The sequence below is a fragment of the Cordyceps javanica genome, chromosome 3 (genome assembly GCF_051103115.1).
Source record: "Cordyceps javanica chromosome 3, complete sequence".
NCBI classification, from domain to species: Eukaryota; Fungi; Ascomycota; class Sordariomycetes; order Hypocreales; family Cordycipitaceae; genus Cordyceps; species Cordyceps javanica.
The window spans coordinates 3,080,597-3,102,459 of NC_139297.1; the positions used below are offsets into that span (position 1 = coordinate 3,080,597).

The 21,863-nt window shown below is 53.0% G+C and overlaps 4 protein-coding genes across 4 annotated transcripts; all 4 read left to right on the plus strand.

The window, feature by feature from the left end:
• Window positions 1–6,387: 6,387 nt before the first annotated feature.
• V2A60_005130 (C2H2-type zinc finger protein) lies at window positions 6,388–7,982 on the plus strand (the record flags this gene model as incomplete). Its single annotated transcript, XM_083256443.1, has 2 exons — window positions 6,388–6,802; window positions 6,913–7,982. 2 exons carry the CDS (start codon window positions 6,388–6,390, stop codon window positions 7,980–7,982), a joined length of 1,485 nt encoding a protein of 494 aa, XP_083112569.1.
• Window positions 7,983–13,323: 5,341 nt separating this feature from the next.
• V2A60_005131 (diphthine--ammonia ligase) lies at window positions 13,324–15,657 on the plus strand (the record flags this gene model as incomplete). Its single annotated transcript, XM_083256444.1, has 1 exon — window positions 13,324–15,657. The coding sequence occupies one exon, from the start codon at window positions 13,324–13,326 to the stop codon at window positions 15,655–15,657; it is 2,334 nt and encodes a 777-aa protein (XP_083112570.1).
• An 800-nt stretch (window positions 15,658–16,457) lies between these two features.
• V2A60_005132 (uncharacterized protein) lies at window positions 16,458–17,581 on the plus strand (the record flags this gene model as incomplete). Its single annotated transcript, XM_083256445.1, has 3 exons — window positions 16,458–16,601; window positions 16,709–17,096; window positions 17,232–17,581. 3 exons carry the CDS (start codon window positions 16,458–16,460, stop codon window positions 17,579–17,581), a joined length of 882 nt encoding a protein of 293 aa, XP_083112571.1.
• Window positions 17,582–18,027: 446 nt separating this feature from the next.
• Window positions 18,028–20,506, plus strand: V2A60_005133 (uncharacterized protein; the record flags this gene model as incomplete). The annotated part of the gene is made up of 4 exons (XM_083256446.1): window positions 18,028–19,788; window positions 19,864–20,023; window positions 20,145–20,205; window positions 20,413–20,506. The coding sequence occupies 4 exons, from the start codon at window positions 18,028–18,030 to the stop codon at window positions 20,504–20,506; spliced, it is 2,076 nt and encodes a 691-aa protein (XP_083112572.1).
• Window positions 20,507–21,863: the final 1,357 nt, after the last annotated feature.

Consider the following 21,863-nt stretch of genomic DNA (forward strand, 5'->3'; position numbering starts at 1 on the left):
AAGTACTGAGTATAGCCCTGACCCAGGGTCTTTTGCTCACGCCTGGTGCTCAGCGCGCCAGTGTTATCGGTTACAGGCCTGCACCGGCGGCCTGGACCTGCATACATATACATGTACGGAGTACGTGGAGAGATACCTTTCAGATACAGATGCACCACTGCCCCATAATTGGTACCGTTTCAAGGTAGCCATACAAAGCAAAAAAAAAAAAAAAAAAAAAAAGGAAAACGAAAAAGAAAAGAAAGAAATATTTTTTGAGAGGGAACAGAAAAGGTCGAACAGTGTGTCAGCACCCGAAAAGCTGAGCCAAGTGATATTGAAAATGGAACGAAAATGGAAACTGAAAGCGAAAGGATGAAAGCAAGAACATCATAGTGGCCAGACAGAGAGCACCTGGCGATGGACAGTGCTTTTGCCCCTCCTCTATCTGACTTGGTCATGGCTGATGAAGAAAGTGGCATTCGACGTGGTTTGGACGACGTTGCTCCGGGCTTGCGCCGCTGATTCGCGCCCCAGATTCAGATGGTGAAACCGGCCCAACTGGGTCTGTGACGCTGAAGGACTGACAGATACTTTGCCTCCTCGGCAGACCCGCGAACGTGGCGAGCCGTGGTGCGTATCCAGTTTTGCTCATCTTGACCTTGTTGACTCGGCCATCATTCTACTTACAAGCGCAAGTCGAGCATCCGTAGGTTGACGAGCAAAGATGGATTCAATGGGTCAGGCGTGGAGTTGCGCCGAGACTTTTTTCTTTTTGGCCTCGGTCTATCTGCTCTCTCTCTCTCTCTTTCCCTCTCTCTCCTGGGCAGTTGGGTCCTGCTTATTGCTCTTACGGGATTAGGATAAAGTATTTGTGTTGTTTCTTTCCTGGTGCTGGGCGAATGGGGCAGTTAGTTCCATGCAGTGTGGCATCGCCAGGCTAGGAAGCATAATGATGTAGGGCAGAGAACGGGGCGATGCGCTGTGAATGGCTGCTCGACGTGTGCGCAGCCCGTGATGGGATGCTACCCCGACCCACCGTGCCGTCACCAGCAAGGCAGCTTTTCGGCGTAGCGAGCGTAAAACTGCCTGGCCCAGTACAGGAGAAACATGCTCTTGGGGGTGCGAGATTCTTGGAGCAGAGAGGCGAGAGGGTACGTGCTTTGGGCGTCGGCAGGAATACAGAATGGAGAACCCCATCAAGAAAAGCGTGCCATGGTGAGAAGCCAAGCCAAGCCAGCAACGGCTAGCCTGGAGTGTATTTTTCTTGGTAGATGTTTTCCCAGTATTTGGTCTTTTTTTTAGCGTAATCACAGTACAGGCACTGCACCCCGGCTCAGTGCTCAATTGGGATCGACGTCGGCACAGGTTTTGACATGTGCACTTGTGCATTGTTTGAGAGAAAGGATATCTGCATCTGCCGATGGTTCCAATTTTATGCCAAGTGTGATGGACGGCGACGACTGGCACAGAAAAGCGGGATACTACATACATTATTACTGTTTGGGTCTCGGGGCTGGCCTGTAACTAATGAAGCACCTGGAGTGGGCGCAATCGAGATGACGTCTGGTTCTCGCAGACTTCGTATTTGTGCATCCGTGGCCCAGCCTCATATCGACGGCCACGGCCACTAAGAGTACTTGGCTAGCCAATGCAAGATGACGGAGCGGTCTCTCTGTGGTTTGTAATGCGATCGACTCCGAGCATGACGGGAGTCTGCGACGCTTGAAGGGTAGCGCAGCCATGGCCCATCCATCCGTCCACCTACAGTGGTTGTTTTCAATAGTCCAGGGCGGTTTGGATGATTACGATGCAATGCAGGCACAGTATTTGTGTCAAGTACAGCTGGGCTGTGGGCTGCATATGTAATGCGGGTGGCTAATAGGAGATTACTCGTACATATGCACAGCCTGTTTCTATATTGAGGACAGCGGTCTCGTACCAAGGGAGCTAGCTACCCAGTAGACAGCGCCTGGTTTTCGTATTTGGACCCAAGAGTCGATATCGTATTATTATTGTTATCATCATCCAACATCAGTTTGTGCGCGTGTGCGTGTGTGCGTGCGCGTGCGTATGTGTTGTGCCTCCATCCCCCAAGCCCGAGCTCCGCCTCCGAGTTAGTAGAAGAGGATGGAAAGCAGACGAGGCTTGTCACTGGTAGATGGGCTTGCACCCAAAACGGACGAGTTGGAGAAGAGATGGTGCGACTGCTGGACAGAAGAGCAGGCCGATGGCGAGAGATGGTGCATCTGGCGCCGCCACAACTTTTGAGCTAGCGGGATGGCCATTGACTGTGGAGGCAGTCTCCCCACGTTTTGGAGGGTCCAGGTGGCTGTCGAGCGAGCAAGCAATGCAAGGAAGCAAGCGAAGCGCAGAGAGCAAGCAGACAGGCGAGACGAATGAGAGGCGAGAATACCACAATCACCAAGAAAAAGTCTATTAAAAAAACAAAAAAAAAAAAGACAACAAAAACGAGACGCTAGGGATGGGCAAAAAAAAGTTGTCACGAGAGTCGAAGCCAGGTGGCAGGCGAGCCACACGAACGCCTCGGCGGTTTATTTGTGCCTGGCATTGGCTGAGCGTGCGCAAGTGCGACACCCAATGGGCTGTGCACAGGCGCCGTGCTTGCATAGTTGGTGCATAGCCTGGTGCAAAGCTGGTGACAGAGCTGACGCAGTCTCAGCGCAGGTGTGTGTGCGTGCCCTTTGCTTGTTTGCACAAAAAAAAACACAAAAAAAGCAATGGCCCCGAAAAAAAAAAGAAGAAAGATGTGCAAGACTGAGAGCCAAGGGAGGGGGGGTGGTCCGAGCCGCTGACCTATCACATGGCGGTGCTTTGCATAAATTGTGATGCCAAAAAAGGAAATGGTGTACCAAACTTCTTTTTTTGGTCGACTCGGCATAAGAAAAAAGACAAAATCAGTTGGTAAAAACAGAAACAAGATTACGCCGGGAATAGTTGACTGATAGGCAGTTTGTGCATCTTTTTTTCTGTCTAAACATTATTTCTGGTGCTGGTGAACTTGGTGAGATACGCTTGTGGTTGGTTGGTTGGCTTGGGGCTGGGGCGCAGTTGATATGGGCACAAAACGCGCACACCTGGCTTCCCTTTTCCCACTATTCTTTATGTATTAATCCTTTTCCCCCCTGCTATTCGTGCTTGCTATGCCTCGCTGCCCTTGAGGTGGATAACATAAAACTCGGACGCGTGTGTAACGAGTCAAAGAAGGGCAAGAAGAAAACAAGAAAAAAAAGCAAGAAGAGGACGTGTAAAGCCGTGGCTGTTTCCCTTCCCTTGGGGTGGGCTCGCGGCGCGTGCGTGCATATTCGCGCCCACGCCAATGTATGCACTGCACATTCTTGTCCGTGGTTGTGCGCGTGGTTGTGCGCGGGATGTCATGCCAGCTTGGAAGGCACTGCCGTGCTAAACTCGAGACTGCTACCCACACCAGAATAAAAATAAGAATGAGTTGCAAAGTGTCTTTTCAACCCGAGGAAAAAATAAAAAAAATAAAAAAAGATGGCTAGTGTTTACTGCTATTATTTTTTACTATTATTTTTCTTTCTCTTTTACCTTGAATCCGCCTTTTATGAATTAAGGGATCTGAATAATTGCGCGGAAGGGCTGGGGCTCATATCCGTAGCTTGATTCAATACCATCCAACTGGGTCACAATTAGGCTGCTACGGGCATAGCCGTCTCTCCTCTGCTCATTTTACACAAGACCCTGGCTCTCTGGAACTGGTCCTCTGTACGGATAGAGAGGCAGACTTTGAGCGACTCGTCAAATGGGAAATTTTCAAATCTTGCGCGTCCAGGATGCGGGCTGCGCTAACACGGGCTTCCTAGCCTCCCCGGAGCGAGGCGAGGCCAGGAATAGACGGAGAACGGGTGTGCTGTGTGGGTTGACAGTGGGCGGTGTTGGATCAGAAAGGAACAGTTTTTGAAAAAAAAAAAGGAAAGAATAGAAAAAAAAGAAATCACACAGCCAGTTTTGGGACCTTAATTTGCCGCCAGAGGCAGCCAGCCCTGGTGGGAATACGGAGGACCACAGATCAGCTGCATACATAGTACGAAAGAGCGGCGAGGAAGGCAGAAGTGAGTAACAACAGAGAGGTCAAAGGCGGTGTTGGGAGTACAGATCCATATTTGCCCATATTTACCCAAGTATAACTTGTCTATACTTGTTCATCTTTGGCCATATTGGTCCATATTGGCCCATGATGAGAGAGGTTGGCACATGACCACTTACAAAAGTCATTACTGGGAGGCATTGACAAGACAGCGACTCACAGATTACCTGGGCATTAATACTGAGCACCTATCCGCACCTTGGTACCCAGCTGCTAGTAAGCAGCCTTTGGAGGTGTGTGTCCCGAATTAGCATTGCTGGCGCTCCCGTGGCTGGCGACGCTGGTCAGTGTCCACGACAGGGACCTCTTCCCGAGCACTTGGGTACCTACCTAGGCAGGTATGTACCTGTAAGTAATCCGTAGTCACATCATCCTAGCCAAGGTACCACCAGCCAGCCCGTCCACCACGACGGTGATGAGTATCATCAAGAAGGCATGATTCTATTTGCTGGCCAAGCCCCCCCACCACCGCAGACAGGTGATGAGGGTTCTTGTCATGACGGCTTCTCACTGGCACAAGCGGCGCTACTTTCAGGTGCAGCTCACGACTGGACCGCCACTTACGAGCCTGGGGCAGGCTGGTGTGGGTGGTAGGCGCGGCGTTCAAACAGAGTACACGGCTGGACAAAGTATGAAGGAATCATGTACTTCTGTACGGAGTACGTACGTCCCTATATAGGTGTTATTACACGCTTTACGCGGTATGCTTCTGCCTGCCACAAGCATGGAGCAGATGGCAGGTCTGCTATCTGGTATTTCGATATTGAGGCCACCTTTTGTCATCCTGCCCACCTACCAGCCAGCCAGCCAGCCGAGGAACCAACCAACCCGGTCGTTCCCTCTGTGGTTAACCATAGGTCCTAATATAAAAATATTTTTTTCTTGCTCTGCCTTTCTCACCACCTTACTCTCGTGTCCTGCTCATTATTCGTTTTTTAGACAAGAAGAAAAAAAGAAAAAGAAAAGGAAAAAGAAATAAATAAATACATTCAAACCATTCTTCCTCGGTGTCCACTCCGTCTACCTACCACATTCGCCCCAGACACACCAAAACACCAGGCTTATTAGCGGGCGTGTTCTCCTTGTCACCAAAAAGCCACCCACCACCCAACCGCCGCGGCCGTCATTCCCACTCCACCATTTTACCATCATCACCATACGCGCACACACACACACACACACTTTTGACACCCACCACCCTCCTCGCCTCCATCACCACCGCGCCGTCCTTGACCCACGCCCACACCCCCCTCCATCCCAGAATCCGACAAGGGGAGGGGGGGCGTGCCAATGGAGCCCGACCCGTCTCGCCCGCGCGCCCCCGCTGTCCTGGCAAGGCCCGCAAGCCCGCTTTGATATCCTGGCGCCCTTGCTTTTTGGCTGCCAAACCCTCCTCCTCCTCTTCTCGCTGGCTGTGTGGTGTGAGACACACACACCCGTGGCGGCGACGGATGTCGTTTCCACCCTGGCCTGTCCATCGCTGTCGCTTGCTGGGTCGCTCGCCGCTGCTCGACCGGGATGTCGTTTTGCGCCGCCGCTGGATCGACTTTGACTGCGTGGTCTCTCTGCTCGCCTTGCTGCCGACTACTTATGCCCATCTTCCCCCCATCTCCATTGTCCGTGAGCATACGATCGGCATCCTGTTCGGAACCGGTGCTTTTTGGATAATCTTGTTCTTTTTTATATTTGCCCTTGGTTCTTCCTTCTTTTTCGTGGCCTGCTCTTGTCTCCTTTCTATCTTTGGAACTCTTCTTTTTTTCATCTTGTCGAGTTTCCTCACTTTCCTTCTACCGCGACATACACCGCAGACCACCATCAACCCACCACCAATCCTCGACCCTGTTGCTCTTGCCTTCTAAGAGCCTTGCTGTACAACAAATTACAATCATAATAGCCTGCTGCTGTCTACTACCATTTTTTTTTCATTTCCCGCCGCCAGGCTTCAAACGACATTCTTTCCCGACGAGTCGACTCTTGACGGCTTTCAAGCCTCTCCTGCCGTTGTCGACGTCCACCTGCCCTAGTCCGCCTACTTGCTCCAACGGACTTTTTGTATACTACACATGCAACGGTATTGCCATACTCTATAATCTTCGAAAAAAATCGCTTCTTTTCGGCGCCTGCCTTGTTCTAGGTTCGTTGACCCTGCTATCCCTCGCCCACGTCCCCGGCGTGCGCGCCCGGGCTGCCCCGCCATCGCCAGATCGCCAATACTAACTGACTGCCTCTCTACAGACAAACGCCAAAACCAAGCCAACACAAACAACACGCACACAATGGAAACCGCTATGCTGCACCCGCACTCGGTGGCTCAGGCCTTCCTCAAGAACCGCGAGTCCAAGTCAGACGTCCGCAAAGCGGCCTATGCCTACCAGCAGATGCCCGCTACGCCAGTCTACTCTCGCCCCGGCTCCTCTGGTTCTCACCCACCCACGCTCTACAGCAATGGCACGCACAAGACGCCCATGATGCTTGACACCGAGGTCTATGACGGCCACTTTCCCTCCACGCCGCCTCTGTCCACTTCTGGAAGCGCCATCGGCAGCCCTAAGATGTGCGACGCTATGCAGACCCCAATCAACCCTATGTTTTCCGGTCTCGATGGTTGTTTCCCGGCCAAGGACCTCTTTGACTCGGTTGAGACGTCAGTCCTGGACTGGTCTAGCTGTGCCTCTCCGCCTATGACGCCTGGTACGTTTCAATCGCCTGGCCCAGACTTGCCAACACGTTCATTGCCTAAAGGCAATTTGCCAAAAGCCAATGCTGGACTTTGTGGGGCCTGCCTGCTAACCAAAGTACAGTCTACATCGCTTCGCAGCCTCCCGCTCTTCAGCAGAGCACGAGCGACATCTTGTCAATGACCTCATGCCCCTCGCTTTCCCCGTCACCAACGCCTGCCTACGCCCACTCCATCGCCTCTGAGCAGGATGTCGACTTTTGTGATCCTCGCAACCTCACCGTCTCTGCCGACAACAATCCTACTCTTGCTCCTGAGTTCAGCCTGTCTACAATGGGTGATGCCGATGTCAAGGCCGCCAGCGCTCAGTCCACCTTTGACTTCAACCCAGCCATTCCCCATGGTCTCCCCGCGTTTCAAGACCTCGATGACCTCGACTCCGAGGACGACTTTACCAACCTCGTCAATGTCGAAGTCAGCGCCACCGGCGAGACCACTCGTCCCCGTGCTTGCACTGGCTCCTCGGTTGTGTCTCTCGGCCACTGCACTTTCGATGATGACCTGACCTTAGACGAGAATGACTCCTTCTCCTTCCTGCCATTCCCCAACGCTGACGTTGCTTCCATCGCCTCCGTCGACGATGAGCATCAGGACAAGAAGCAGAAGAAGTCTCACAAAGATACCGCCGTTGTAGCTGAGCTCACCAACGACGAGATTGAGGGCACCAGCGCCGCCTCGGTCTCGTCCGAATCTACTGTCTCGTCGCCTGCTGATGACAGCACTCCCACCGTCTCTGCCCCTCCCAGTCGCCGTGGCCGCAAGCAGTCGCTCACCGAGGATCCCTCCAAGACATTTGTTTGCGACCTTTGCAACCGTCGGTTCCGCCGCCAAGAACATCTCAAGCGCCATTACCGTTCCCTCCACACCCAAGAGAAACCTTTCGAGTGTAACGAGTGTGGCAAGAAGTTTTCCCGCAGTGATAACCTTGCCCAACACGCCCGCACGCATTCTGGCGGTGCCATCGTCATGGACCTCATCGAGGACCACGTCTCACACTTTGACGGCAGCGCTGTTCCCGCCCCAACGGGTGACGACTTCTCATATGGTAAAGTCATGTTCCATATTGGCTCCGAAGTCTCGGACATGCCGGAAGATGCCTCGGACAACAAGAAAAAGCGCAAGCGTTCCGAGTAAAGGGCTTGAGGCTCAAACAGCATTTTCTGGGTCTGGCCCATTACGACTTCTACGACCATTTTTTTCAATTCTCTCCTCGTCTTTCCAGAAGCGGCTTCGCTTAGCGTGTCTCTCCTCGAACGATCGGGAGCGGTTGAGCTGCATGCCTTGTTGCTCTCCGCATCTTTTTCTTCTAGAAGGACGCACAAAACCACGGTTTACGACTGCATATACACTCATCTTTCAGTTCTTGTATTAAGTTTTGACATACATTTTTTATACAACGGCAGTTGACGGATCGTATCCGGGACTGCAGTTCTTTATGACCATAAAAAAAAGTTGGACAAAGTGTCGGGGCATGGAAAGATACATTTTTTGGGATCAATTGGCGTGTGTGGCGCTCTTGTCATTTTTGTGTGTGATCCTGCTTCGTCACTTTTTTGGACGCTGCGGTTTTCTCTTTCTTTACTCTCGTTGTAATCCTCTAGGCCAAGTCGCGGCTGGTCTGTCGCTTGGGCTAGATGAAGTCTTTTCCGCCAAATTGAACATTTTTATTGGACATTCACACTGGATAACCGAAATTGACTGTGACTTTTGCGTGACTCGTTGTATTAGACATGGCCTCTGCACTACCTCCGAGTTGGTCTACGTTGATTTCTTCAAGACGACTAATTTGGGCTTGCGTACGCAGTTGAGATATTCTGAAGAATGTTAGCTCTTGACTTATTTGTACCTTGCCCGGACACTAGCGAAAGGATTTCAGAACGAAAAGAAGTTGAAGTGATCCCTACTCAGGTAATTTGCGCTCAATGTACCTTGCTGGCGCGTTGAGCTCGTGTGAACGACTGGCAGGGTGGTGGTCCTTGGCAGAGAGCACAGTACGGAGTACACCCCGGACGACTGGCCATCTTGCCTCGTGATCACCCTGTTGACTCAAGAATATCTGTAGCAGGTGTGGCAAAAGATATTTCGATCCTCCCTTGCATCGAGCCGAAGCTTTGCTCAATGGGGAGGGGGGGCAGAGTGGTCACGTTTTTTTTTTTTTTTTTTCGAAATTGAATGGAAAATACGTTTCCTTTAATAAGGAAGAGGTGTGAAGTGGTCATGACATTGTTTAGACCTATCCTAGCTTCTCGTTTCAATAATCCTTTCTTTGCCTTAGCTACTCCGTACTCGGGTACTCCTTACTTGGCCATCAATGCACCGAATTCACCGTATATGCAGTATGCGAAACCAAACCAAACGTCTCCCATGCAAGTTGCTCTCTTTTCCAAGACCTTCCTATCCGGGCATGGCCCCGATGGACTACTTTGCCAAAAAAAGAACAAGTCATGGAAGCAGTGGAAGAAGGCAAAAAAAGCCCACCCACCCCCGTACCGCGGACCCGGGAAAGATGCTAACGCGAGTCCGCCGCGTTGTTTTTTACTGCCCTCTGATAAAAAAAATGATAAAAACAAAGAAACACAGTCTTTGCTCTTGTTGTCGCTTTCGCTGTTGTCTTTTGTCTTTGGGCCCGAGCACTGCCAAATCAAAACTCAGATCTTTGTGTATCCCGAGGATCATGAAAGAAGAGGAGAGACATTAGAAAAAGGCCCGCCATTTCTTTGCGTCTGTGCCATGTCTTTTCGGGTACTACCTCGACGTCCCCCATGCAAGAACCCATCGTTGCGCCACGTCGTACTGAGTAGAATCTATCTTTTTCTCATTCTTACATGACCCCCCCCCCCCCCCCCCCCCCCTTGCACTACTAGGCTACACATGTCCTGCTCCCGCCTGGATGGGCATGAAGCCGGGAACCGAATCTCCATTATCAAAAGGAGAGAGAAAAAAAAGCACAAAAAAAAAAACAAGAAAAGAAGCACTGTGACGGCATCACGGGCGTGCAGAATCCCCGCCGGGGGGGCTTTATCAAAGAGTCACATTCACACCGTCTCTTCTCGAGGTTTGTACCCGCCCAGGTGGCTCTTTTTCCTTGCGAAGCGGTGGCTGTCATGCCGTGGTACATCTGGCCGAGGGGCGGTAAGAAGAAGAAGAAAGAGAAAAAGAGAGAGAAGAAAAAAAAAGTTGGTCTTCCTGGATATCTCAGCCCCGGGGCCAGAGAAGATGGTCTCACGACCCAGAATTGAGGGAGCCGATACGGAAAGCAAGTGGGCACCATTCACCTGCAGGCTGGCCTACCAGTACCGACTTTGAAGTGATTATCGACGTCTTTTTTTTTTCTTCGGTTTCCCCGGTTTTTTCCCTCTCGACTTTCTTTGATGGCCTCTGCGCCTCTTCGGCGGTGCCATATGAGGCTTACTCGTATCAGCGTATACTTTGGATTTGCCAGGATCGAACCACCACGCCTCCCCCTGCCAGTCATTCAAAATTGCATGGGCTTTCACTTCTGCACCCCCCCCCTACCAGTAGACTAGACCACTAGGCGGAAGCTAGTCTTCCCCGGTCCGTACCTGGTGCCTGGATCTCTTGGGTGGGGGAGGCAGGAAAGGGGACCACCCAGCCCACACCCTTCTCTTTCTTCTCGTTCATGCAGATGGGGGACTCAAAGTTGCCATGGGAGTTGAGTACCTGATTGAGATTTCTCGCCGGTCTGAGAATAAAGAGGAAAATTGGAGAATGGCCCAATTTCCTTTCTCGCTCCTATACTTTTTCTGGCCTGACCAAATTTAAGAGATACACCAGAGGGGGGCCCTCCAGGTCCTTGCCTGGCCGATTAGGCAACATGTCGACCAGGTTTTTGCAATTTGGGTATCCCGGTTCAGCAGAGAGGTGCCCTGATTCGGAACCGAAGGGCTTCGAATGCCGATGGAAAGTCTTCTTTTTCTTCCTTGCAAGGAGGGGCGTGCATGCTGAATGATGCCGTACACGCCCCCTTTCCAATGGCAATGGACAATGGCTCTTCTGTCAACTGTGTAATTTCCCGGGCTCTCGTGGCCCGAGCTTCGCCTCGTCCCCAATTCCAATTCCGGGGCCCTCTTCCTTCTTGGTCGGTTCCATCCAGAGAGAAAAAGTGCTCACAGTCATTATTCGCCACCAAAGTCCAAAATTTGCTGCTCTCCTCTCGTTCGAGATGCTCCGGAGCAAATTACCAATGTGGCCAGTCTACGGCCCGTGCCTGACCCATCCAGTGACCCGGTTGTGGTTTCTCTCACCCTCTCGCTCTCGCGCAAGTGCATCGAGTAGCCGCTGTGGGACGTCCCGTGTGGTCCTTTCCGCCGTCTGGAAGCTTATTTTGAAACCGATACTCGGTGTAATTGGCATCACCTATTGTGCATGGGTTTGAACTCGGCTCCATCGGCCTTTACGGTGCTTCTTCTCTTTGCAAAGCCAAGAGCCAAGTATCAGTATACTTGCACAAACCACTTGGCCGTCCACACCACTCGTGATGTATGATACTTACAAATGATTACAAACTAAAGGCTCCAAGAGTCTGGATGGTGGGACCACGAGATGACCTGACCCGAGCAGTTGGATCTCGCAGGGCATTGATGCAATGGCAGCTGGACGTGCCTTATTCAAAACCAGCCCATTGACCACGCTAAGCCTTTGCATGCATCCTAGCTGCTTAACAGGGCCATCTTAACTCCATACGAGGCGTCAAAGTCATTACCTTTCGTTTGTGTACTCAGTACTGAGCAGCGAGTACTCAGCACATACGGGTAGTGAGTCGTGACAAGGAGGCCATGCCGATAACGAGGCGGTGATATCGCTGCAACAAGACAATAGCTAGGGCTTGCCGGCAATAATGGCGTGCCACACTGCAGAAAATCTCTACACTTGACCGCCACTTGAAAAATTGTCCGGGTCGCAACAGTTGCTGTTATATGAGCACGAGGCCATGCCATCGTCAAGGCCACCATGACTGATTCAATTCCCATCAGATTACTCGCACACATCAGTATGCGTCATTCTGTACATCGTCATGTGCGGCCAAGTACCTACGGCCACAGTGTCCCGTGTGCCAGATCTAGGGCGGCCGCATTGACGAGACAGTGTTGCGCATGATGACTGCGAGATGCCGAGTGATGGTACCGATAGTCATGGCGACTTTGCGCATGAATAGCGAGTCACATTGCACGGCAGACAAGAAATTGGACAAAGAGAAAAGTTTGCCACTCAAGGTTGCCATTCCCTTTGTCCCGACTACTGGGTATGGGTGCATTGTATTCGGATCACACGTCTGTGCGAGATGACAGTAATCATCTCTTTATCCGTACAGCGCCTGCTTTTCCCAGATGAGCAAGACGTCGCATAAACTGAACGGGGTTGGGGGGCGATAGGCCTTTGCCTGTCAACCACCTGCGGCCTGTGTACCAGTAGATGGAAAACGGGTCTCAGTGACATGCCGACAACGAGTTGTCTAATATCTGTCTCAACCCACGGAGCAAACAAGGAAGATCCCATCCAACTTCTAAAATGAAGCGTTGAAGATCCCGGATTAGCCACGCGAGCCTCGGCCTTGTCGAGGTGTCGTCGCACAGACACACTCATCACAGTGGGATCTGAGGGGACCCATTAGGAGAGAAAAAAAAAACCTGGAGGGAAATCACATCACATCACATCACCGTTACATCGGTCACCGTATTTCGCCAGCCACAGTCAAAGCAACCGGAAACACATTCCTACGATCCCGGTCACTTGTCACTAATGACAGCAGACAGCCCGGTCCCAAACGGCAGATGCAGAGGTGATCGTCTGCAAGGTTGATCAATGAGTTGCACTGCGCTGGAATTACACGGATCGGGGGGTTATGCACGAAGTCGAGCCTCGAATGTCCATGACCGGGGCGAGTCGGACGCCCGGCTCGTGGTCACCATGCATGAATCAGCCCTGTTTCAATAGCAACTGTTTTGTATGTGGCTGAGCTCACGCCGTGCCTCTATTTTAATAGCCGCCGATTGTATGGCAAGGGATAATACCGGCAACATGTCTAACAGGCATGATACAATTTTCTTTTTCATCGTAAATACCCCACGTAACTGAACCAGACCGCAAATGTATCCGAAACGGCCGGAGTAGTGAACAACCGTTGTCGAGTGGAGTCCACCGCCGCCGTTCAATGTCCCGGGAGGTCAGTGAACTTGTGGTCGAAATTGTATTGAGGAAGATCTGGGCTGTCAGTCTAGACACATTCTCAAAAGAGAAAAAAAAAAACATAGCCGTGAAACTGAAGAATGTTCTCGGCGTGATACTCTGTAGTTGTGTGAATGGACTGTCGTCAAAATCAACCGCCAAACTCTGCACGTGAGGCTTCGCTCCACCACGACAAGGCCCAAATGCTGCCCCGTGCTTGAGATGGCATCACCACGATCTCGATCGCCGCGGGCAGGGCTACAACTTGTCCGGTATCGCGGGGGAAGCGATGGCCTCTTCGAGCCTCAACGTGATTGCGCTCATCTCGGGCGGCAAGGACAGCTTCTACAGCCTCCTGCACTGCGTCCAAAATGGGCATCGCATCGTAGCCCTAGCCAACCTCCATCCACCGCTGCACGACGCATCCACCGCCGGCGATTCGCAGGATGAAAAGGATCTGAACAGCTTCATGTACCAGACTGTCGGCCATGAGGTCATTCCACTATATGCCGAGGCCACAGGCCTCCCACTATACCGGCAGGCCATCAACGGGGGGGCAACGCGCCATGAGCGAGACTATGCGTACGACGCTTCGGAGCCAGGCGTCGACGAGACAGAGTCCATGCTCCCGCTGCTGCGCAAAATCAAAGAAGAACACCCAGAAGCCAACGCGCTCTGCTCCGGGGCCATCTTGTCGACCTACCAGCGCACTCGCGTCGAGTCCGTCGCCGTGCGTCTCGGCCTGACGCCGCTGGCCTATCTCTGGAAGTACACGGTCCTGCCCGCTCCCACCGCACCGGGAAACGAATCGCAGCTGTTGCTCGACATGGCATCAGCGGGCCTCGAGGCCCGCATCATCAAGGTGGCCAGCGCGGGGCTGGACGAGAGCCATCTGTGGGAGTGCGTGTCGAGCGAGCTCGGGTCAGACCGCGTGAAGCAGGCGCTCCGCAAATTCGGCGCCGTCGATGGCGCGTCACTGGGAGAAGGCGGCGAGTTCGAGACGCTGGTCCTGGACGGGCCCGCCGGTCTCTTCAAGAAGAAGGTCGTTGTGCCGGAACAAGGCAGGCGTGCGGTTCGAGAAGGCGGCGGCTCGACGTGGCTGTTGACCCAAGGCGCACATCTGGAAGATAAAGACGCTTGCGATGCAGTTCCAGCTACGCATGTAAGAATCCCGGACCTTTTCGACCCGAAATTCGCGCGAGTATCAGAGGACCTGATCGCACGACCTTCAGAAGTTCTGGGAGGCATCGTCAGCGGCCCCGTGGCAAAACCGTTGTCAAATATGAGCACCTTGAGGTGTAGCAAGCCTGAGCTATACACTTGGACGTTTATCTCTGATGCAGATTTCGACCCTGGTTTGATAACCGAAGAAACGAAGACCGTCGTCGGCAAGCTCCAAGAAATACTTGCGAGTTACGATCTGACTGCCGCGCAGCTGACTACGGTCGTCATTGTTCTGAGGAACATGGCCGATTTTCCCAGAATCAACCAAGAATACGGCAGCTTATTCAAGTCCCCCAATCCTGCATCCCGGGTGACAATATCCTGCGGCAACTTGCTACCAGAGGGACGCAATATCTTGCTGTACGCTACAGCGCCTCCCGCCTCGCAGTCGCTCACAAGAGACGGGCTGCATGTGCAGTCGAGATCCTATTGGGCGCCAGCCAACATTGGTCCTTATAGCCAGGCCATTGACATTCCCGTCACGCTGAATCACGTCGCCGTCGGCCCGCGATCCGTCTACATTGCGGGCCAAATACCCCTTATACCGTCGACCATGATGCTGCCTACTTCCTCCAGTACTTCTCTTACCGAACAGATAACACTCTCGCTGCAGCATCTGTGGCGCATAGGCACACAGATGAAGGTGCAGCAATGGACCAGTGCTGTCGCCTACTTTGACAAGTCTGTGTCTGTGGAGGACATGCTGCACAAGGCACAGCTAGCCAGCAGAGCATGGCGCATGATGCACGCGGAGCCGGAGGAAGAAGAAGACGAGGCAGCGCTGGACCCATGGGATCTCAAATACAACACGCAATACATGTCCCTGGCTAGCAGCAAGGATGGCAAGCCACGGCCACTGCCCGACTGGGAGGTATATCCCATGCGGCAGCAGAATGAACCCGAGACTTGCGTACCGCCCCTTTTTGCGGTGGAGGTGGATGAGCTGCCGCGGCAGTCTACTGTTGAGTGGCATGCTCACATTGGGCTGTCGGGACTGCCCGAGACGAGCACGCAGTTGCTGTCGCATACCGAGTCGCAACTGGATGGATGGCGGGCGTGGAATACATTGGTCCGGGTGGATGGGGGCATGTTTATACACACGACGCTGGCAAATATTGGACAGTCGGGCGTCAAGAAAAGCCTCGGTGCCATTGCGACAGAGGCCCAGACCAAGTACCACGACTCTGTTCGCCTGCTGGGAGCCGCCGACTCTCTTGACGTTTCTGCGCAGGTGCCGTACCTGATGTACGTGGACAATGACAGCATGAGTGGCTGGAGCGCAACGTCGACCGATATCCAGCTGCCGTGCGCAACTGTACCTGCGTATTCAATCTGGACAGCCGACGGGAGGAGGGCATCGTGCGTGGCTGTCTTTAGGTTGTCAATTAACGCTGTGTAGTTGCCGGGGTCTCGTGAGCTGATGGCGATGTGGCCGGGGCTCGGAGAAAGTGGTGAGAGAGTGCGCAATATTCCTCTCTCGACCGAACTGTCTGCATTTTGAATTCTACGTCTCCATTCTTCTTCTTTTTTTCCCCCTATCATTTCTTGCATTCTTTTCTTTTTCTTGGTACGGTCATGCAATGTCAAGGAAGGCAGCAGAACATTTTATACCTCAGTGACAACACAGGAAAGTACTTGGGCATATGGAACTGCCTCCAGGACTGTCGTCGAATTTTCGTCGGTGATGAGGAGAGAGAAGAACTCTCAACAAGGTTTAGAAAATTTCATTCTAAAGCGGTACGAATTTACACAAAAACCTCTGTTCATGCTTGAATGAGTATGCTCATGTACGTCGGGGTCCTTTCTACTTATCTATCTCCCTTAGCACCAACTACCTAGGTAGCCAGCTAGCCAGCTACTATTAGGTACTATAAAGTACCTCTAGTACGATGCTACCGACCTAATATAGTGGGGTCGAGCCCCCTATTAGCGTCTTTTCAGTGCCCTGCAAGCTGCAGGTTTTCGCCCACCAGCCCACCATCTTGCAATGACGCGATCGCCTCCGCCCTCAATTGTCCTCTGACATTGGTTGCAGACGATTCGACGATCCCGTTTTGGGCCCTTTTCCCTGTCCAAGCGAACGCCTTGGCTGGCGCTCGCGCAGAGGGCCCCCGTTTCACGTAATAAAGTCTGCATACGGCAAAAAGTCAAATTTGAACCCGAGATATAATAACCGCCACCCCCCGACAGCTCCCGGCGATGAGCGGCAACGAGGCCGCAGCGAACGCGGCACCAGACTCGGGTGCCTCTGCGGCTGTTCCAGAGAGATCCAACAGCACCACTCGAGGCCGCTTCCGGCAGCGGCGGCAATCGAAAAGCGAGCGCATAAGCGAGATTTTACAAGTACGATGATTAATTCCTTGCCCAAAGCGGGCTCCCGCTCTCCAATTTCTGCCTCTCCCCCCCATTGACGCTTTCGGCTGACCCCCTCTTCTCTCTCCTCTTTGTAGAACGCCAGAGGTCGTGCCGACGAGATGGGCTCTGACCCAGCCACCATCCGGCGCCACTCATCCTTTGGTCGCAAGACACAGTTTGCCTCCGACGAGGCCGACGAGACAACGGGCATCGTGTCGCGCGGGTCTAGCCACAACTACCAGGCGGTGAACCCCCAAGAGGGCGCCGTGCCGCCGCCGCCGGGGAGCGGTACACGCTCCATCTACAGCCTGCGCTCCAGGAATACGACAGCGGCTCCGCAATCTGCCGCCTCGGAGGGTGACGATGAGGAGACGAGAACGGGCGAGGAGAGCGAGAGGCCGTGGTGGAGGCGCCAGCTGGGCAAGTACCAGTCGATTGAGCTGGAGAACAAAGGCAGCGTTGCTAGAGACCACCTGGCACTTGGTAAGTTGAGCGCTTCCGGGATTACGATGGGAAGCGCGGGAGGAGACTTGTCCATCTCTCCCTCTCTCCCTCTGCCTCTCTCTCTTTCCTCCCCCAAAGCTCACTCGCGCTGACACGCCCCTCTTTTTGCTACAGAAAGAACATTCCTCGCCTGGCTGCGTACGTCGCTAGCTTTTGCTTCGATTGGCATCGCCGTCACACAGCTCTTCCGGCTCAACACCTCGCTAAACGATAGCAAGAGCACGCCGGACCGCACAAAGGACGCGCTGCGGCGCCTGGGCCGGCCGCTAGGCGCGACGTTCCTGGGCATCAGCATCCTGATCCTGCTGCTGGGGTTCAAGCGCTACTTTCACGGCCAGGAGTGGATTCTCAAGGGCAAGTTTCCTGCTAGTCGCGGGACGATTGTTCTGGTATCTCTCGTAGGACTGGCCATCATGGCCGCGTCGCTGGTCGTCGTCGTAGTGATACATCCGGCGGACGACTGATTGTTTCGTTCTTTTCTTGTATTCGGTGCATGCATAAATGATTGTTATCATTTCCCGGCGAATCATATTTGTACTCCACTTGAGGGCGTCTTGTTATTTTCCTCTTGTATCATCTTCTGGGAGTTTTACTGCTTGGCCATTTGTGTCTGTGAATTGACATGCTGGGAAGGCAACTAGCGGCCCACTTTCTACAGCATAAATTGATACTATCTAGCCATGTAATTAATAGGTAAATGATCCCAAGTGGTACATGCGATTTACCGGCTCGTCTGTCCAATATATCTCGATTTGCTGAGTCTCTCGAGCTCACGGCCCTGAAGTGGGCTATCACTATAGCTCCAGCTTCGTCATTGGTGGGGTCACAAGTGAATGCATCATACGCAAGCAAACTTGCAGCTTGCACCATCACTATACGGACAGCCGCACTAATAGCAGGACGCTTCGTCATGGCTCCCAGGGAACCAGTGGACGTGCCCTCCTTTGCCAGCACACAGCTGGCTCTGTTGGAACGCGAGCTCCAAAGCGAGGTGCAAGAAACGAGCTCCCTCATTTCCAACCACAGCCCCGCCGGTCTGCAGCGCGCTGGGCTGGCCATAACCAACCTCGTGGTCGCCTCGCAGCGCACTGGTCTCGGCGGTCGAACGGTGCTTGAGCTGGCGCCAGACGGAGCTACCTCATCGACGGGGGAGCTGCCGGAGCACGGCCTGCGTACCGGTGACATTGTGCTCGTGGCAGACCAACCTGCGGGCAGCGCCAAGAAGAAAGAGATCCAGGAACTGGAGAAGAAGGGTGCTCGCGGCGTGGTGACCAAGGTGCAAAAGACGTCGGTGTGTGTGGCGCTGGATGAGGGCAAAGATGAGGTTGCGTTTGGGAACAAAGTATGGATGGTCAAGTTGGCAGATGAAGTGACCTACCGAAGGATGAACCAGATGATGGAAAAGCTGCAAAAGATGAGCGAAACAGAATACTCGAGCTTCATTCGGGTGCTGTTTGGCTTGTCCAGTCCCTCGCCGACCCCAAAGGATTTGTCCGCAGATGAGGAGCTGAGCAAGATCGAGTGGTTTGACCCGACCCTAAACGACTCCCAGAAAGATGCTATTCGGTTCGCCTTGGCATCGCGTGAGATTGCTCTGATACATGGCCCGCCGGGGACAGGAAAAACGCACACACTGATAGAGCTTATTCTACAGCTCATCAAATTTGGAAAGCGAGTATTGGTTTGCGGTCCGTCCAACATCTCTGTCGACAATATTGTCGAGAGGCTTTCGCCACACAGGGTCCCGATTCTACGACTAGGCCATCCTGCAAGATTGTTGCCCTCGGTTGTCAACCACTCCCTTGATGTATTGACGCAGACCTCAGAAGCTGGAGCGATAGTCAAAGACGTGCGGGTCGAAATGGATGCCAAGCAGGCATCTATCAAAAAGACAAAAAGCGGCAAGGAGCGCCGGCAGATATACGGTGACTTGAGAGAGCTACGGAAGGAATATAGAGAAAGAGAACGCAAGTGCGTCCGCAACTTGGTAGGTGGAAGTAAGGTGGTGCTAGCCACTCTTCATGGGGCTGGTGGACACCAGCTACGCAACGAAAAATTCGACGTTGTCATTATTGATGAAGCAAGCCAGGCCCTTGAAGCCCAATGCTGGGTGCCGCTTCTGTCAGCCAACAAGGCCGTGTGTGCCGGCGATCATCTGCAGCTGCCCCCGACCATCAAATCAAGCAACTCCAAAGCGGCACCAAAGCTCAAAGAGGGCGCAGACGTAAAGCTGATCAAGGGATTGACACTCGAGACGACGCTCTTTGATAGACTGCTGGCACTTCATGGACCGTCGATCAAACGGATGCTCACAACCCAATATCGAATGCATGAACGCATTATGCGGTTTCCCTCTGACGAGCTCTATGAGTCCAGACTGGTCGCTGCTGATGCGGTAAAGGCCAGACTACTCAAGGAGTTGGAGTACGAAGTGGAGGATAACGAAGATACAAATGAGCCGCTCGTATTCATCGACACACAAGGTGGCGATTTTCCAGAGCGCAGTGAAGATGATGATGCTGAGAATTCGAAAAGGGGCAAGACAAGCTTGCATGGAGACAGTAAAAGCAACCAGATGGAGGCAGCCTTGGTACAACAGCATGTGGCAAGACTCGTTGGGGCCGGATTGAGAGCAGAAGACATTGCGGTAGTGACGCCGTATAATGCGCAGGTATGAGACCGTTTGCACTGCCCTAATACTGCTTTGAATAATGGAACAGGGTATGCTAACCCATGTCATGCGAAGCTGGCTGCTCTTGCGCCACTCAAGGAGAAATTCCCTGGCATCGAACTTGGCAGTGTGGACGGCTTCCAGGGTCGTGAGAAGGAAGCAGTCATTGTGAGCCTTGTACGAAGCAATGCTGAGGGCGAGGTGGGGTTCCTGGGTGAGAAGAGACGGCTGAACGGTACGTCATTTGCAGGCGAGGCTGAGCCTTTCATTTCCTTATTTCAGGTTGCGGATTCATGCGAAGAAGGGGATGCATGAAGAAGTTTGGACCAGATGAGAAACTGACTGGGGAACAACAGTGGCCATGACTCGACCAAAAAGATCCCTTACTGTAATCGGGGATTCGGAAACGGTAAAGAGGTAAGCAAGATCTGTAATTTTCCCGTCCTTTTCAGCGAGCCTGTGAGTCGGCTGCGTTGCACCACGCCTGTGCCTACTCCCGAATAGGCAGATGGATGGTGTGGCTTGGCAAGATTGTCTACAGTTTGAGGCGTTTTGAAGTCTATCGCCTGGCTAGGGAGAAGGAGCTGAAGCTGACACGATGAATATTCTTGTCTACACGACCAGGGGCAGCTCATTCCTGAAAAGGTGGATGGACTTTTTAGAGGACAATGCCGATCTGCGGTACCCCGATGTGTCGTCACTGAACACGGGTATGTAGAAGGGAGCATTCCTTGGCCGAGTCGAGAAGGTGATGGCGGTATGCAGGCGCAGCAGCATTCATTTGGGGCCACGGTAATGCCATATTACAATGCGCGATATGCGCTGAGTGGCAAACAAGAGGGACGCGGCGGGCCGACCAGCACCTCTTGGTTATAATACAAGTTATGGGGTCATAACAAAGACTCTGTCTGTCTGACAGTCTGTACAGCTCTAGACACGGAGACAGGCCCGTGCTATGGTCGTGTTGTGTAGGTACTGAGGTAGTAGTGGCCGTGATGGTGTGTCGTCTGTCGCAAGAGTTCGCGTTTCAGGTCGACAGGTGGGGGCGCAGGTACTAGTCAGTAGGCTAGGCTAGCTGGAATGCAGACTGCGATACTTGTTGACTTGATATTGAAGGGAAAAATGCTGTGGATAGCTATCGGGCATCGACATTATCGGAGTGTAGGGATGGTTCACTTATATTTGTTGGCAGAGTCGAAGCCATTCTGGCACCAATTGGTTGGCGGTCTGCGGCCCAGGCAGTCCTTGACGTTTGGTTGGCGGCCCGGCAGAAAACGTCGCGGCCAGCAAGAACCAATGAGGATGACAAACGGGACTGTGGCCTCTCGATCTCACATCCCCTTGTCTTGGATTGCAACTCAACCACCACCAATCCGAGCTCACATCACCTTCGCAGCCTACTGATACCTACCTAGTTTGACGGAACCCATATTTGCCTTGCAAGCCACGCAGATAGCCCGACGCGCCACCAGCAGCCATCCAACCACAACTCGGCCATGGCCATCACCACTGACACATTGCACAGCCCGGGACCTGACTGGTGAGGCAGACCTGACGCACTCTGAAGAGGCAAAAGGAAGGCCTATATTTGGGCTGCGTGCGGCCAATGGTCAGACGCACAGTGGTTCCTCTTCATGCATGCATCGTGAGGTGGCTCCCGTTTCGCATTTGGCCCTCTTGCCTGCCCACTTGTTAATTCCTTGGACCTTCTAGCTCGAATCGCCATAAACTCGTCGTCCCGCCTTGGCCACAGGGCCCATCCTTGCCATCCAACTATCCACCGCCAACTGACCGGTCCTTCTCCATCAGCCAGCGCATAGCCAGAAGGGCAGTATGCTCAATGGAGTTGCTGACAGGCTGAGCTGAGGGCAGTACTAAACTCGATATTCCGCCAGCGTACCCTGTGTATTTGTATCTATTGGAAACAGCGCCGGCTCGCGCGGAGAGGGCCCCTTGCCTTGGGCTCCAAGCAAGACACGATATGATCATCACTCGCTCGCCGAGAGCCAACTATGTCTGCTCCTCGTCGAAGCTTTTATTTTTCCTGCCCCAATCTTGCCGCCCGCAAAGGTACG